The 19099-nt window shown below is 39.3% G+C and overlaps 1 protein-coding gene across 3 annotated transcripts in view; it reads right to left on the bottom strand.

The window, feature by feature from the left end:
• Positions 1-1576: 1576 nt before the first annotated feature.
• Positions 1577-19099, bottom strand: part of LOC120719480 (cytoplasmic dynein 2 heavy chain 1) — a 118022-nt gene continuing 100499 nt past the window's right edge. For all 3 annotated transcript variants that reach the window (XM_040008669.1, XM_040008668.1, XM_040008670.1), the window contains 7 exons: positions 17436-17543; positions 16776-16877; positions 10862-10951; positions 5175-5284; positions 4987-5068; positions 3733-3849; positions 1577-2120 (listed from right to left, as the gene is read on the bottom strand). In XM_040008669.1, coding sequence (XP_039864603.1) covers positions 1959-2120; positions 3733-3849; positions 4987-5068; positions 5175-5284; positions 10862-10951; positions 16776-16877; positions 17436-17543 — 771 coding nt within the window. In that variant the 3' untranslated portion in view covers positions 1577-1958. The remainder of the gene's footprint in view (positions 2121-3732; positions 3850-4986; positions 5069-5174; positions 5285-10861; positions 10952-16775; positions 16878-17435; positions 17544-19099) is intronic.

A 19099-nucleotide genomic window follows, 5' to 3' on the forward strand; every position in this document is an offset into this window, starting at 1 on the left:
AAAAGTGGGAGTTTTTTGAATGCTATGCGCGCACTAAACGTGGCGGTTTAGAAACGGATTACAATGCTTTGCTGAGGTAAATCAGAAATCCGTCTATCGCAGGAATCTGCAGCGTGCCGCGTTTACATCATTGCTCTGACGTTTCACCGGATTACTCATGTCGTGTGGGTTTGTGATCAGAACTCCAAACAAACAACCTGCAAAGGCAGCTGCTGAACACCGTCGCAGCAGGAGTTTTATCACAATAGTTTCTCAAACCTGGAATGCTAATTTGAGATAAAGACAAAACTCTGTAAACACATTACCTTGGAAACAAGCCCTTGGCAAAAGCCTTTTTTTTTCTCCCCCCTCTGCTGCAACGCTGATGTTAATTTTCCACCGCTGCCTACAGGATTAGAAGTCATCAAAACGCGAGGAAGAGTTGTGAAACAGCGCTCACTGTTTTGAATCCAATTTCAACAATGTCTCATTTTTGAGCAGAGAGAAAATAATCAGCCTTTAGATTCCCATTTTGACTTGTTACAGTGCAATCTAATGAAAACATTAAAGATCTTTATGTTGTTAAGGAAATACAGGACAAACTGGCAGTGTTTCCAGTACCGTAGCAGGTATAAACCTTTCTATAAGCTCCCTGTGTTTCACTCTCTCCCTCCCCTGTTGGATCACCATAACTCACTCACTACTTGTCCTCACTCCCTCCATCCATCTTTCCCTTTAACCTGTCCTCCCAAACCCTGTCACCTTTGCCACACTCATTTTCCTGTTTCTCTTCAATTTTCTCGCCCAAGTTTTACGGCCCTTTTCTCGCTCTTTCCCGTCCCTGCATCATCACCTCCCTCTCTCCTCCTCTGCCTCCATCCTTCTGTCTGTCTCTCGCTCGCTCGCTCTCCCTCTCTGACCCAGAGGGCCATGTTTCGCTGAAATCCAATCCTCTCTCTTTTTTAAACCTGCTGTTCCATTTCACTCCCATTTTGTCACACTGCAGTGCACACACAATACCCGCTCCTCCCTAATTTCAACTCTCCTCTCAGTCTCCTCACACACACACACAGATGTGATCACACTTTCATACACTGACATTAACAGACATTTGCACAAAGGCATGAGAAAAATTGAAAAAGTGAGTGGTGGAGGGGGGGGGGGGGGGGAATCTTAATTAAGCCATCAATCAAGCTTGATGCTTATGATTGGATTCATACACAAGCGCCCATACACACCTTCCAAATCGCACGCCCACACTTGCAGCTCAGCGGCCATCCATCACAGCTTCACTGACTCCGTTCAACCTCAACTCAGAACCAATCACACAGAGGTTAGGGACTAACTTGTGCATGTGTGTGTATTTGCGTTACAGAAAGAGAACTGACACTGAAGTGCATCATGTCTGTAAAGCCCCTTTCAGCAGAGCTGTGGGAGAGGCAGAACACAGTGAACTGAGATCTGTACAGTTCACTGTCAAACAGTTCTGACTACTAATAGTATGTGACGGAGGGTCAGCGCCATTCTGAAACACCACACACAAACACACACATCTCTTTTAGTACTTTAGCAATGTTATTCTATTGAAGGCAGGAAAGATGGTTTTTATTTTACCTTTATTTTGAATAAATACGTCCAAAAGTACAGCAGGGAATACAATGCCTATGCAAAAAACATTTTTTAATAAGTAATAAACACAATTTTCTTGTGAGAAAGTTTTAGTGTCGTAGCACAACCCGAGAAAGCATCAGTTATTCTTTGGTCCTGTTTTCCTTCACTCTGGTCCTTTCCCTTGTACTCTGTTATACAAATGATATGATATAAAGCAAATGTGTTTTAAAAGGTTTGGTCTATGAGCTAATGCGCTTCACTGAAAAATTACCCTGACATATCAGAGTGCTAACAATCCATCCGGTCAGATACTGAGCACAGAAAATCCCTTTTCTCTCTGAGTCTCGCCACAACCAGATCCCGTCCTCTTACTGCTGTTTGAGAAAAAGAGCAGCTCCACACTGTATCCACTGGTTGGGGTTCGCTCCACAGGGCAGAGAGATGTGCGTGACCACCTTCACCCTCTCAGAGCTGGTATAGAGAGGCAGACAGATACTCTCCTCTGCTGCAGTGCAGGCAGCAACAGAGTTCTAGGATGAAGTAGAAATTTAGTGTATGAGCGTAAGTATGCACAAATACTGTATAGTCACAGAGTTTCATGCTAAATGATTAAAAATTGACATATCTCACGTTATAACAAATAAATGACAACTTTCTGCCACTGCAATGTAACTGATTAGATAAAACATAAAACTTCAGTCATTGGTCAGTGAAGACCTGGTAAACTCTGGTCGCTAGGGAAAATGTGAATTCCTAGACCAGTTGGTGAGTGGTTGCTGGAACTTGCTGGCTGCCTCTAGGTTAAATCAGTCGCAAAGAGAGATCAAAGCAATCGCATTTCAGTGTAGCCTCTTTGCAACCAATCTCACAGCAACTACTCGCCAACCAGTCGAAAGGTCTCAAGACCAGCCTGTAGAGCCCAGTCAACCTCTTAAGTCTGACATCATTAGCCATTTCTTAGCCCAGCAAAGAAGGAGGATGAGGATTAACTTTTTTCCCCTCAATAAACGTTCATGTGCGGGTCCCCGATAGGCAGAGACAAATGCAATCACATGGTAAGAAGAAGACGCCAAAAACTGACCCATCTTCAGCAAGAGAAGACCTGAGATGATGCATCCACAACATGAGTTTAGACATTAATATGCTGCTGCATGGTTTGGATGACTCGCTATGAACAATTCCTAAACCTAAGCTTGACGTCCACACTGAAATTTTAGTCAGAGCGATTCTTTTCTGGAGCACTCATATATTTGGTGTCCGGCAAACCAAGAGTCTGTGGGCTGTAGTTACGTGGAAGGGTTTTAAAAACTGACCATAAAGACACGTTGCACGTGAATAGTACTAATAAAAAGCCAGAGAGGCCGACGATGACCACTAATTATTTTTAGGGACTGACAGAATATTTTTAAGACCAATACTAATATTCGGTCTTTTACAAATATGGCAAACAGTCAAATGTTATTTATTTCATATGTTATTTATGAATTGTTACTAAAATAATTAACAATCCAAGTTAAAAATAAACATGTCTCAATGTCAACACTGAAGCTGTATAGCACCCTCTGTTGGACAAACTATGCAACATCAACACTGAAAAATGTTCTAACGCAGTTGAAAGACGATCCTCTCGTCTCTTCATTACTTTTTAAATTAGTATTTATCAGCTGTTACATGTTAGCAAATATCAGCCATATCAGTCAGATATTTGGCTGGGCTCTACCTGTGTGACTGAAGCCTAAACAGCAAAAAACTCACATCTGCACAAATCCCCAGAGCGTCCTCCAGACTTTGTGTAATTTTGATAGAAATTCATATTTCCACCATAACGCAACATCCCAGGTCAAAGAACAAGTACTTTATTAACAGAGTAGTCAACTGACATGAGAGCACCTGGCAACTGTTTAAAAAATGATCTAGTCATTTGTGTCACTTTTCAAATAAAATTGCAAACAATGCTGCCAAAACCCTAAAATGTAAACAAAAAGAATTCTGTTTTATACAATTTATTAGCTTAAACTGTACATGTTTGGGTTTTGAAAGACGACATTGCTGTGGGCTTTGGAAATCTTGAACAAAACATTTAAGATGATTACTGTCAGGTGCTGCACAGTGTGGTTCTCTCTTTTAAGAACACATGCATACCTGTGGAACCCAGGCCATGTAGCACGTAGGGACAGCTGACACGCTGGGAGAATCATGCTGGTTCTCACAAAGATGGACACCATCAAAACTGCAACCCTCCAACTGGAGACCTCCAATCTACAAAGAAAATGCAAATGATAAGATGAACAAGAGAAACAGACACGCGAAAATGGAACAACGGGAAAACAGCTACTCTGTGACTTAAACGCTGAACGCTGGTGGGAGCCCTTCCCAGATTAACTAGCATGCTACATACTACATGAAAGAGACATCAAGTGAAGTCAGTCTAGTGACTCAGGGATTTTCCACAGTAGGACAGACAATAAAGGGAACTCTGGCGTCAAATCAGACACACACATACAAGTACTAAATCACCATAATCTGGGAAAGAAAAACCCAGAGAGTGAGAGCAAGACACAAATCCAGAAAATGTTTTTACATATTGTGTGTGTGTGTGTGTGTGTGTGTGTGTGTGTGTGTGTGTGTGTGTGTGTGTGTGTGTGTGTGTGTGTGTGTGTGTGAGAGAGCTCATTGCTTCACAACAATTATATCCTTTCACTTTCTCTGTCAGACGTCTGAGTGTTTTCCCCTTCCCTCCCTGCAGCTGCAGCCTCTTTGTCAGCACCAACACCCTTTCCTTCTCTCTTTGTGTATTTTAACTAAGCGCATGTCAAACTGTGCCAATTTTTATTGGCATGAGAGTAATAGAAGTATTGCCTCAAAGTATTATATTAAAGACAGTCATATCACCCTTAAATCAGAGCATAAAATGAATAACTGATGACTGAGAGGAGTGCTGCACAGTTCTGTTTGGTCAGAAAGGACTAGAATTACACAACATATCCAAAACGCACCAGAGACCTGAGCTGGCTGCTGTCAGCAGCGGCCTTGTCCCTAATAAAGGCTTTACTCACACCAGGGGGATCTTTGCATATTTCCAAAAGTGCAGTTTGGGTTAGCTGAGTGATCCTCATGTCCCAAAATCAGGCATAATTCTGGGTAACGTACCCTTCTTAAAGAGTTGAGTTCTGGCACAATGGCTAATTCTTTGCTTTTCTTTTACCCCCAGTCTCTCCTTTTTCTTCAGCCTTGTAACTCCTGCCTCCTTATCTGCATCTGTATCTATTCTTGCTGTCTTCTCCTCCAATAATTATCACTCAGCCAGTGTACCTTGGTTATAGCACTTGTATTCTTCTGTAGATGGAGGTGAGGATCTGATGTTTGCATGCATGAGCAGTAGATGACTGGCTTTACCTTTACTTGTAGTTTTGCTTGTGCAATTGGACTCCTCCATGACGAAACAAACACCAAACTATCCATAGAACAGGACATGGTCCTTAAAAAAAGCAAAATGAATATATGTATTTTTAACATTGATATATACACTTATTCAATCCCCTATGAAGGTGTCCAATGTGTGTGTGTGTGTATGTGTGTGTTACCTGGCAGTTTCCTGTCTCAAAGCATTAAGAAAGGTATCAGGGTGAAATAGCTCAGATAGATCTAGGATGTCTGACAGGAGTGCCTGTCTATTTGCACGTTCCACCCAACTCTGTATGAAAAGAAAGACAGAGAAACAGAAACAGAGAGACGTGTAGACGCAAAGATTAATGAGCCAAATACTTTGCAAATTACAAATAAAGACTCAAAGCTAACACATAATGCAGGCATAAAATCTGTTACACAAAGGCGTCACACAGTTTTATGTCACATGGAAATACGACACAGATTTGAATTCTAAAAAACGTGTTTACGTTACATGCTTGTGCTTCTCATAAAATAAAACATACAGTTAGATCCATATGCTTTTGGGGTTTTTTTTGTGTGTGTACCAGAGCTTATTCTAGTTTCAGTTAAATAATGACTATGGGCTTAAAGTGTAGCACAGCTTTAATTGGAGGGGTTGAACAAAAAAACCAAACACAAACAAAAAGTGCATGAACCACAGTAGGTGTCTTTATAAACAGAGGCTCAGATGTAATTGGATACATAATTATAAAGCTGCTTTATGGCCAAGTGTGGGCTACATTTTTTCATAAATTAGGTAGGTCAGAGGTCCGGATATAAGCTGAAGAGTGGAAGCTCTTTGGGTTAATCCAAAATATGCTGTCAAAGGAGCACTCACTGCAGGAGGAACAGGCCTTCCTCAGGCTACATACACTAAACAAGTCCAACAGAGAGGTAGCAGGGACTTTAGGAGTGGTCAGATCAAGAATTGAGTGCATTTGGGACACACCGGTGAGCACCGCAACATAAAAAGGTTTAGACATCCACTGAAGATAACAGTGCCAGATGACCACAGGGTCCTTTCCTATGAAAAAAACCCTTTAGAACATTCAGCCGAGTGGAAGGACAGTCTCCAGGAGGGGACATATCATTATCCAGGTCTACCATAAAGAGAAGCATATTCATTACAAGATGCAAACCAGTCACCATCCTCAAAAACAGAAAGAACATATTAGACTTTTCCATAAACACAGCGTAGGACTTTGTTCATTTAAAAACTGCATTTTATATTTGTTTGGGTCATCTTTCTCTAAAATTAAAGCTTGTTGTGATGATCTGAAACAGGTGAATGTGACAAATATGAAAAAAATAAACAAAACGAAAGAAAACGAAGAAATCAGGAAGGGGGCAAATAGTTGCAATCCATCAGGTTTTGAGAAGTAAATTAGCAGAATAGTCTGCAGAGTTAATCACCTGGTCTGAGTCGATCAACAACAACTGAATGGAGCAGCAGTAATGGCCAAAAACACACACACACAGCAGGAAAACCATTATTTGGGGAGGGCCACGAGTGCCACACTTCAGGGGATCATTTAAAGAAAAGGATTTTTACAAAGTATTTATTAATATGTTGATTTGTCCAATTACATATTGAACCTCTAAAAACACCGAACTGTTCAGAAAAACATTTCAGCTAATATTTTTATTCAAACCTTTAAATAAAAGGTGAAAGGTTGAGATTCAAACTCATATTCATCATGTAACTGTAACTTGACCACATTTTGGTGAACAGCTAAAATAATACATAATGTCACAGTCCAAAAACACATGGACCCAGCCTGTATCTTTCAGTGGAATGGTTCCTAAATTGGACAGAGTAATTTTTTTCTCAGTTATTGTGTATTTGTGAAGTGAAGCCAAAGGGTTACAAAGGAGAGAATAAAATGCACAGCCTAATGTGGCTAATAGACCATTTAATGCCTCACCTTTTTATCACCGCATCAACAAGCTGATAAAACTGGAACACCAATTATGCACTAATGGGAACATAATACGCATACAGACGCACGCCCACAAACCTTGCAAAGCCCAACGCCATTTTATGAGCGCGTGGACAGGGTTAGTGGTGTACATTTACTGAAGCACTATTCTGAGGTACAGTTTTAATGTACTTGATTAAGGTATTTCTATGTAATGCCATTTCTATTTCTATCCTTTTCTTTTAAGTAATGAGTATGTGTTTCAGCACTTTGTAAGAGAGTAATTAAATACAAAACAACGTGCAGTGTTACTTTTCCCAAACTATATCTGTACAAGGTCTGCGCATGAGACCAAAAATCATGCAGAATATTTTCTGCAGCAATTTCTTAACTGTATTTATAATCAAGTATTAAGATTTGCCACCCCAACTTTAAAAATAATCCTGGAAACACTCCCAGATTCTTGGGTTTTGTGCAAAAACAGTAAAATAAAATAAATGCTTAACCCAGACAAACAGTGATGTTAAACATAATTCTTTGTGTAACTCTGCACAGATGGACTTGGAGCTTTGTTAGCCCCGTCCAATATGTTGATGCAGTCTGCTATATTCAGCAACATCTGCTTTGATTAGATGTCGGCCATCTATTGTGCCACAACAAAAAGGGATAAAAAAAATTATTAAATTGTGTGGCAAGCAAAAATACTTTATTACTGGTAAATGTTGCAGAGCACAACTGATTTCACTGTGCTTTTAAACTTTATAAATACAAAAGATTATTTAAGCCCGATTGGCTTCAGCTCTAAGATTTAATGTCAACTGAAGAAAAATGCTGACAAATGGAGGCAGAATGAGCAAACATTTTATCTCTCCAATAGAGATCCAATCTCTTTTATTAATAGATTCACTTTTACCACAGAATCAGTCTGCACTGGCTTTAGAGATAAACTGAGATGAGCTTTATGTCAAGAAGAAATGTGCATAAATCCTAGCTTCACATACACACAAGTACACACTTGCAACCGGGCGCATGTGGGCACACATAATCAAAGCGAGGCATGCACCAAGAAAGATTTGGGTGCATTAATAATAAAGCGAACCGAGTTGTGCTGATGTTGCTCATGCTATTTGTGCGTATATACTGTATGTGTGCAAGCATTTGAGTGCTGTCAAGGTCGTCCTGTTCGTCTGGGTGCACTGCTGTGCTGTTGGCTTTTTATTCTTCAGCAGCTCCACACAGCTGCAGCTCTGGAAGAGTCCGCCTTTATTGCGCTGATTAGCTAATAGAATACAGACATGCTGCAAACAGAGATATCACTCAGTGCTGATGGGCAGAAACAGACAGTTAAGGACAGCGCAGCCTCTAGACAGACACATACTAAGACAGATGGAGTGTAGGTAGACAGGGAGGCTAGAAGACAGGGCAAAAAAAAAGAGAAAAAACAAAAATCGAGTATCAGGCAGACATACACGCAAACAGATGGGTAGACAGGCAGGCCAGCAGACAGACAGAGGCAGGGAGGCTCGCCCACGCAGATAATGAAATGCATCCACACAGAAATAATTTCTGAACGTGAGGGTGTATGTGTGCATTCTAGTCTGCCAGAACATATTGAAGTACAGTCAGACACAGTTGAGCGGAGATAGAGAGGAATTTCCGCCAGAACCCTTATTTCCTGGCACCAACCTAAGGCTGACACTTCCCAGAACCTCCTGCCTTTATAGAATAATCCCCTTTTATTTATGTACCCCTATTGAAAACAACAAGAAATTTTCTGGCAGCGTTTTAATAAACACATTGCCTAGACCACCCTGTATGTCATAACGTAAAGTACCGCAAATTCAGCTTAAAGGCCTCTTGTTGTTTTGAGATCTGTTTATAAAAAGTGGAATTCCACTTCATATTTTATGATCTCTGAAATGCGAGGTTCTCTTTAAATCCTTTGGAATTAAAATTTCTAGAAAAGAAATCTGTTAATATTCATCACTGCTGAATGACAAAGCTCTGGGTAGGATAAATGCATGATGAATTTAAATGGATCCCTCAAAGGCTGATTAGAAAACTCTTATACTTCTTAAGTCTCCTTCCGTTGAGAGCAGCACTACAGAGGATTCTCAAGGCCATCTCAATTTTTAACTTAGGCCATCAGAAAATACCAAGTGTTGTTGAGGACAAAGGTGCTCTTATAGTAGTGGGCTCTTGTGAATTTCAGCCCTTGAAGAAATAATTAAAACTAAATGATAACAACTGTTACACACTAAGGTGCAAAGCCTTTTTCTTTTGCTTCTATGGAGCCACAATTTCTTTTCATTTTTCAAAGTGATCTCAAGCAATAGTTCTTCACATTTTTTTGAAGGTCTTTCAGTGTTTTTCTTTGGGCATTGGCTGCTTTTACGCTCAGTTTCACTCCAGTCCTTGTGCCTGACCATTTTCAGGGAAATGTTTGGGTTTCTTTTTGGTTGTCAAGCCACTTAAACACTGACCTATTATTCATTCATGTGTCGAAAATTACACCTAACGTTAAGAGATAAACCTGTGCAAAGAACCAACACATTATTTACAAAAGTGGAAAAGACAACACATATATTTGCACGAACAAGGTGATTCCAAAAGAACAATTAGCCAAAAACGTGCCATATCTCGGAACGGTGTATAGAGTTTCGTTAAAAAGCCTGAGCAAACTGGGTAAGTAGAGTACAGGACTGTCACAGTCCTCTATTTCATCTGACCCTTCAGTTGATCCATCTACTGAAGCCTCATCAGAATTGCTCTCTGTGGAAGGGTAGCTATCAAGGAGCCATTCTTGAGGAAGGGAAACAGGGAGAAAATGCTTAGGTATGCTAAATTACTGGACTGAAAATCAGTGCCAATAGGTCTTTTGGAGTAATGGATCCAAATTAGAAATTTGGACAACAGCGAGTGTATATAGCCATTTATAATACATGATTGAAGCTCTGACATGTGGCTGTATTTCAGCCAGTGGGGTTTGGGATCTTGCCAAAATTTTATGTAATTATCAACACTGCAAAGTACTATCAGATAATGAACCACCATGCAATACTATCTGGAAAGCGTCTGATTGGCAACAGTTTAAATTTTCAAGCATGATAATGATCCCAAACACACTGCCAGTGTAGTAAAAACATACCTGGAGAGTAGAAACACACAGTAGAACACTATCAGTCATGGACTGGCATTCCCAGAATACCGACTTGAACATTATTGAAGCAGTGTGGAATCATCTTTATAGAGAAGAGAACAAAAGGAAGCCAACATCCAAAGAAGAGCTTTGAATATCCTTCAAGAAGCCTGGAGACCTATTCCAGAAGACTACTTAAAGAAATTACAAGAAAGCCTGCCTAAAGGTGTTCAGGCTGTGTTACAGAATAAAGGTGGCCATAACAAATACTGAGCTTTGTGCCAACTCTTTTTTTTTTTTTGCCTTATGTACTGATTTTCCATATATTTCGGCACCCATTTCCCATTGTGGCATTAAGCCTCAAAACATTTGCACTTTTCCATCCATCCATTCTCTTCCTTTTATCCTTTTCAGGGTTGTGGGGGTGCTGGAGGCTATCCCAGCTGTCTTAGGGCGAGAGGCAGGGTACATCCAGTACAGGTCGTCAGTCTGTCACAGGGCTAACATATAGACACACACAACTATTCGCACTCACATTCACATGGGGCAATTTAGGGTTTTCAATTATACTAACTCCATGTCTTTGGACTGTGGGAGGAAACCAGAGTATCTGGAGAGAACCCACGCACGAAGAATGCACTATATTTGTCATGTATTGCATAGCATGTTAATAGATGTTTGTCTGCTTTTTATAAATATTCTTTTTGTGACTATGGTGAAAAGCAGGTTCCTAAAGAAAGACAGCAGATTATGTCTTTTTGCTATACTATCCATCACGTGTTACCTGTATGGCGAGGGCCCGTGTTACTACTGCTCTGAGGTACTGCATTGGCTCCTCTGGTCCCTCCCATTTATTCTGCCATGTTAAAGGACACTGAGACAAGAGGAAACAAGCACAGAGAATAAAGGTCAATGCAAGCAATAATAAAAGCAAAAATCACAAAAATGAGTATAAGCAAAAGAGTGATGTAAACCATGTTTTTTAAAAAACAAAACAAACAAAAACAAAACAGGGGTACTCTGCAGGTTTACTCTGCCACTATGTGAACCTGCCTCTATTTCCTTCTCCTAACCATGCTGGCAGCCAAGCCACAGTTAATCTGCAGGAGGACTGCAGCAACATCAGCCCCTGTCGAGTTGTCTTGACACGATTCAAAATACAAATTTAACAATATGTGTAAGTCACTGAAGGGCACGCTGCGCCCAGCTACATCCTCACTGTGGTCCAGCTAAAATGCAATCTATATTTAAGTTTCTGTGATGTCACTGGTGACATGCCCTCCTCAATTTCTGTCATGACATGCAAAAAAGTTACAGCTGGGTGATACTGAGATAAATCTCAGGCACTATTTTATATATTGTAAAAATACTGAATATATTTGTGACTTGCTACAATGCTAACTTAAACTTTACAAGTGAAAAATACTCTTGTGTACATAAACAGTACTGTCTGTCTGTCTCCTGATGTAAGTAACTGTTGCAGATCCACAGACAGTCTTGTCTGTGCAGCAATATCTGTAATGTCTTAATTTGGAAGTCACAGACAAATGTAAAATGTTTGCAGGGTTGGGAAAGGAAAGCTTTCTCAGGAGAAGAATGTTAACTCCTGAACACGTTAGGCCGTGTATGTTACCGTTGAACAGAGATCAAAGATTTGACTCACACACACATGCACAAACATGCACAGCAGGAGGCTGAGAATTGAGAATTTGGTGGTATTTAGGCATGAAAGCCATAATGGAAATAAAAGAGACTTTGCATGTCTCTCAGCTGCAAGTCAACCATTCACTCACTCTCCTGCTGCGGGGATGGGTGTGTGTATGTATGTGTGTGTGTTGCACTGAAGTGTCTTAGGAGGAAAAACATGCTGGTTTAAGTTAAGTCACTGCCATTTGTAGGGTACAAATAAGTGTAAAATGCTGTTTTAATTATTATTTTTTAACAAGATAAGGGTGGCAGAAAACAGAGACACAAACCAAATGTATACAGGAGTGCAATCAATATACACCGATCAGACATAACATCATAACCACCTACCTAATATTGTATTGGCACCCCTTTTTACTCAATTGAATCCTGGATGCTCAATTGATTGAAATCTGGGGAATTTAGAGGCCAAGTCTGCACCTCATACTTGTTGTTGTTGTGCTCTTCAAACCATTCCTGATCCATTTTTGCTTTGTGGCATGCCACATTATCCTGCTGAAAGAGGCCACAGCCATCAGGGATTACCTGATATGTTAATGAAAGTGTGTACAAGGTCTGCAACAATGCTTAGGTAGGTGGCAGGAGCCAAGATTTCCTACCAGAACATTGCCCAAAGCAGCAAACTGCCTCTGCTGGCTTTCCTTTTTTCTGCATCCTGGTGCCTCCTCCCCAAGCGAGCAGTGAACACACACCCGGGTCATGCACATGATATGCATCAGACCAGGCCAACTTCTTCCGTTTCTCCATGGTCTAGTTCTGATACTTATGTGCCATTGCTGGGGCTTTCAGCAGTGGATATGGGTCAGCATAAGCACCCCGACTGATATATCCCGCCCACTAACAGGTGCCATAATGAAGAGAAAATCTGTCTTAATCACGTCACCTGTAAGTGGTCTTAATGTCATGCCTGATCGATGTATGTGTTGATAATATGTTGAATAACTACTTTTTGGTTACAAACCCAAGCTACTATGATGATGATTCGTATTGGCCTGCGAATTACTACAAGTGGTACTGAAAATCTAACTGATACCAGAGATTACTTCACCTTTAATCAAAAGGCCATTTCCTCATCGGTCACCATGTCCTGATAATCATGCTCTTTCTACCAAATGAAGGTAGTGGTAACACTTTTTCTGTCTTGCAGCACTGCTTATGACTCTCATACAACCCAAGCCCCCCATCAGAAAGTAGGTAGTTTGGGTTCTTTCCAATCATGTAATTATTTTTTTACTGCACAGCTGAGAGAAAGGGCAGCAGAGCTGATCCCCTCAGAACTGTGTCTGCTACACTTTTACATTATCACAACCATAAATGGAGCATTTTTCAAATGCATAAATCGCATCATCAGCTCATTCTAACCTTCTCTGATTTAAATGGGGTTAATTAGTAACAGTCGGTTATAATAGAAACCCAAATGCAAAATGGCATTAATCCATGTGATCTGCTCATTGTATGCAACAGTATTTCCTGTAAAGACTCCAATCTAATTCATGTCTGTTTGGTTATAAAAGACACTAAATGCTCACTTAACTGTGTATCTGTTGTATGTAATTAGGATTGTTTCCAGTAATATTTAAAAAATTGAATGTGTAATACAAATTCAAGGCCTTACCTTAAGAAGCACCCGCTTTTATTTTACCAGTGCTATATCTGATCTCATATTTTAATTTTCTGCTTGTGTAAAAATGCTTCTGTTTGGTTCAATTTTCAGTGACATTTGTAGTAGTAGTAGTGCCCAGTCGCAACATAAGAACTTTAACAAAAAGAAAAGAAAAACAAACCCCCCCAAAACAGTGATTTTCTCAGCACCAAACCTGGCCACAGTGAGACAGAAAAACTCCTCAGTCAGGCACATGGAGGACAGCCAACTGCCTTGAACTTTTGGTGTGAGGGAAGAATATCATTGTCTGTTTAGTTTGCCCCCCTGGAAACCTTGGCTTTATATAGTCATAAATAACTGAAGCTGTACATACGTAATTACTTACTGCTTGGACAGTGATAAAGTTTCTTTAAATTACTGAGGTTTAAAATAATGTTAGAACCAAATATTATAGTCACGTACTGTAGCATTGCAGGGAGAATCGCATTTAGGCCAATTCACTCAGGGGCTTCTTGTCAGTGATGTAAAAATACTGCCAGCTAGGGTCACAGAAGTCATCAGTTGTTTGTTAAAAAATTTAGCTGCCAGTAAATTCGATGTATGCCGAGAATTTTCTGTTTCTGCAAAATGTGCAGCAGGAAACATAACAGCTGCTGCTGCTTTTTCTATGGTTCAACAACCTTTTTATACTCTAGGCAATATCTTTTTTGGCAAAACTCTGATTTAGTTGTCAAGAAATGCTCCCTCTCTGGGAGAAGCTTCACATCAGAGAGCTTCAAACAATATTGTGGGTCAAAATTAATGATCTTTTTTTAATATAAAAAAAAAGAAAAAAGCTATGATAAAAAGTTATGACACTGAAAAAATTCTCCTGATCTATACAGCTAACAAAATGCATTTCTGTCTTTAACAAACAAGTAAAACACAGTATCTTGATTATGCACATTACAGAAATTAAATCTTTAGACAGGCCATAAAGGAAAAGGCTCAGAATAGGCTGAACAGAACTCTTATAAAACTTGTATAAAAACTGTGATTGCATCTGTTTCATATACAGCACTGAGGAGTTACATAGGTCAGTTAAAATGGACGACAAGGTATGTTCTTTTAGGAAAACAATGTACATAATGTTAAAGGTTAAACACTTAAAAGTGGAAATCAGACTTTAAAAAAAAAAATGTTTTTATTTAGACCATAGTGTGCTAAAAGCTGATGGACAGTGTTTTGGGGTTTTTTGTGATACAGAATTATAATTGAGATATAAATTAGATGTATATTAGAGATATAATTATAAATTATAAAACAAATGGCTCTGTTTTATTTTATACATTATATGTACAGTTCCCATTGATAACTGACTTAATTGTAATTACATATATTTTTAAACCACTAACATATTTTATTATTTGGAAATTCGGAATAGATTTTAAATATCAGAACATGATAAAAAGTCCAGTCTTTAGTAGGTCTTATAAGGTACACATAACCTGAGATGAACTACAAAGCATTACACATTACACAGTGACATTTATTAAAACAAACAAACTACCCAAAATGTAGAAGACGTGTGGAAAACGAAGTAGACCCTTCTTGTTTCAATAGCAATTAAGAGGGTAAGTACCAGCAAGGTGGTAATAAACCAATGCAGAGTGGTCATCAGCAAGTACGAACACCTCTATAAAAGCAAAGGTTCTGGCAGTTTGCTGGTCTGGAGCATGTTAAAAGAAGCTTTTGTTGTTGCCCATCAATCTAGGAAGAGTTATAAGGCAATTCAAAAGATTTTAAAGTCTATCTATTGATAAAGATTATTCACAAGTGGAAAACATTCAAAATTGCTGCCAATCTTCCCATCAGTGAACATCTCAGCAACTTCCCCCAAAAATCACACCGTGCAATGCTCAGAGAAACTGCAAAAGGGTTGGATCATAGATTCTATAGGTTTCAGAATATTATCGGTTGTTCTTTGAATAAATGAGACCAAAGTCGAGATGTTTGGCCATAATTTTGTTTGGAGAAAATCATACACAATATATGGGCACAAACACTAACTGTCAAAAATGGTGACAGAAGGGCGATAATTTTGGCTTGTTCTGAAGCCACAGGACCTGTGCATATTGAAGTCATTGAGTTGACAGTCAAATCCTTTATATACGAGTCAAATATGATACCGTCTGTCTGACAGCTTAAGCTTGGCCAAATTGAGTCCTGAAACAGGTCAGTGATCTCAACCGCAGCAGCAAACAGCAGCGGTCCGAGTCAAACTCCAAACCACAACAGGAAAGAAACACGTAAATCCCCGCAAATGTCAATGAACTAACGCAACATCATAAAGAAGCATGTGCCAAAATTCCTCCACAATGATGTGAAATACTGATACCGTCAGCTAAAAGTGGTTCTTTGGGCTACTGGCTCACTGGGTGTTCCTTGTCTTACACACACCGTTTCTAATTTTTGGCATAATTTTTGTTAAACAAACAATGACACAATGAAATATGTTGCGAGCTGTTGTTTATCTGAAGTTGCATTTTCCTAATTTGCCTGGTAAGAACCACATGTTTTTTTTATTATGTCCTGATAATATAAAAACCTTAGAATAGACAGAGGGTGCACTTTACTTTTACCATAACTGCATATTAAAAGAAAAAGCTAGCAAGATAGAGAAAATGTAAGGAAATCAAAGATTGGAAAATGTGACAGATAAAGACTGGAGCTGGTCGAGAGGGCAACGGAGATACGACTAAAAAAAACTGCTGATTAATACAAAAAGAGAGAGAAGGCAAGCAGCGAAACAGGAATTATGCCCAAGGCTTCTCTCTGGAGATTACACATAGAAGGAGTGAAAGGTTGGATGTGTCTCTTCTTCTCTACCTCATAATATCCCCTTTGTCCCCAACTCAGCCTGAGGACATACAAGGATACATATTGTGTTTGCTACATGTCTACATGTCAGCTCTGTATACTGTGTATGGGCCTGTCCCTGTGGCCTTCATTTCAACACAGAATAAAAAGAATTGCAGTCCCCCTCTAAAACAATATGGTAAAAAGAAAGCTTTACTTTACATTGTCACTGTCACTGAAGACAGAGCTAACTGTGTATTTTATGGTAAGAGTTAGAAACCTTCAGCAGCATTGTAGAAAGATTTAAGTTAAATGTGAGTTAAAAGATGCATTGTATACAGCATTTGGGACTCTGTGTGCATTTGTAATACTATCAGGGTAAGGCCTTCCATTTTATTTTCAGTTGTATTCCACATTTATTGCACTAAGCCCCATTTAATAAATCATCATGAGAAACATTAAAAAAAAACTCTAGATAACACATGTACTCAAAAGCATAAAATAGCACATAGTGTTAGGGTTGAGTTTCTCTGTCTTTTGCCTGTCTTACCTCTTGATTTAGTAGGGCAGTGGCCAGTTTCTGGACTTCTGGAGTTAATAGTTGAGTCCCTCGGATGACCTTGCTCAGTGCGGCCAGGGACTGGTGTATACTCTGTGATGACACTTACAGTTTACATACTGTACATACTGTGCAAAAAAATAAAATCATTAAAGTCATCAAACTCATTAAAGATATATGCTGTACACTCAAGCCCCAAAATACCATGAGATTCATTCACATGATCCTGACCACAACTTTATGTTTCATAATGACGCAAATGGCTATTGGATGCAGGTAGTGATCAAGCCTGCTTCCACTGATTGCCTTGGTTCATTTAACCCCCACCCCCCCCAACAAACAGATAACTGTGAGTGTCTAGAAATGAATAAAACTATTCCATGAGATAATTAACATACTTAAACAATCAATGAAGGGAAATTAGCTTATGCATCTCCATGGCTTTTAATCTTAATCAGTTTTTTCAGAAGAAACAAAGCAAGCTTTATTTACATACAAGTCTCAGTCTTTTACTCCATGTTGAATTAAACACGGTGAGTACCACTACCTAACCCCCCCCCCCCCAAAAAAAAAAAAAAAAAGTATTCGGATACTGTAATTATGTGGTAGCCCATTTTGAATGTAGCTATCATTTCTAATGTTTTTACCCACCTGGACCAAGCGGATGGCATTGAACTGTTCCAGAGAAATGAATGAAAGGACTGGTGATTTCTGACTCTCTGTAGGTGGGTCCACCTTCTGGTGGATTAGTGTAGAGCCCTGATAGATGAGAGACATGAGAGAAACTATGAGAGAGCTATAGCTATTTGAGTCTACTTGTTCCAATACAGAAATGATCACTGTACATCAATGTGAAGTTGTTCAACGTGATCACCTTCATCCTATGAAAAAATATTTCTTTCTGATGAGTGCTCTCTTTCAAGATTACAATGCTCTCATCTGTAGTTAACTGTATACAAATTGCACTGACGTGAAATGACAGTGCTCTGTACCACAATCATCGAAACTGAATGAGGTGATGGTTCCACCCAGTAGAGTTCATAAGACTTTCTGAGGGGCTTTTAATGTGTTCTAGTTCAGTGTATGGAACTTAATGTTGATTTCTCATTTCATTTGCAACATGTATTGTCTACATAATACTCAGAGTAAGATGTATGTTCGCTTTAGGAACTCCTGCTACATTAGCATGCTATCTTTCCCCCTTATACAGTACAATGGTAAAATATTATCTATGGATTTCCATGTGGATCTATGTATATATGCATATACTAAATTCCTACAGTAACATCATATTACTAAACAGAATTTATTTTCTTGCTCCACACAGTGCAAACACAGGGGTGGAGGTTGAGCACTTGTTTACATTAGATAAACACTTTGTGTTCTGTATACAAAGTATACCATACAAAGTATACCATACAGTATACAAATAGGTTACAAAAAAATATACAAATAAAAAATAGAAAAGCTTGGATTTTGTTGTAATCTATTAGAACCATCACACTCTATACCTGGATTCTATTTTGCTTTCCTTGCAACAACTCAGTTAGAGAAAGAGGCAAAAAAAAGAGAGGAAGAGAAGGATAGCAGGACCAAGGGATGAAGACAGACAATGAAGAAAAAAGCTGGTTGGATGGGATTCAGATTGACTAGAGCTCAGCTATTGTTTCCATTTAAAAATGTAACTAAAAAGCCAAATAAACAGTCCCTGCTGTATCATGCTCTGCCCATGTCTTTCCAGACTACATAATGATTTGCCAAAAATAAATGTGTCTGTACATTTCCACACACACACACACCTCTCACATATTTTCCACAAACCATAAAGGTTTGCACGCACAACCAATGCACACGTGCAAGTACGTGCATTTAAATGGCACACTGGGAAGTTCAGATCCACTGAGGGTCAAACAACAAGGTTGGTTGATGACAAAGGGATAGTTAATTGAAAGCAGCCAGAGGTTGATTGTGATCTATGGAAAGCTTGCTGGTGACATAATGGCAACAATTAACACAGTTAACCATTTTCCTTTCAGTAAGTACAAAACAACTCCATCTACAAGAGACTGAAAGAGCAAGAAGAGAGACAGAAAGACAGGAGACATAAGTGTAAATGAGAGAGAAGGAGACAGTAAGCATGTGTGCTTGACAGCATGAGAGGCAGAGAGAGGAGACTGATACACGGTGACTAAATTGTTAAAGGTGGAGGCAGATGTCCTTTTAATTTGAAAACGTGCCAGTCTCCAAGCAACTCCACACAGCAGTACTTCTTGGCCAAGCAAGCCACTGTGCGTGACAGCCTTTGACAGCACTAG

Source organism: Simochromis diagramma, unplaced genomic scaffold (assembly GCF_900408965.1).
Source record: "Simochromis diagramma unplaced genomic scaffold, fSimDia1.1 OVJJ01000344.1, whole genome shotgun sequence".
NCBI lineage: Eukaryota > Metazoa > Chordata > Actinopteri > Cichliformes > Cichlidae > Simochromis > Simochromis diagramma.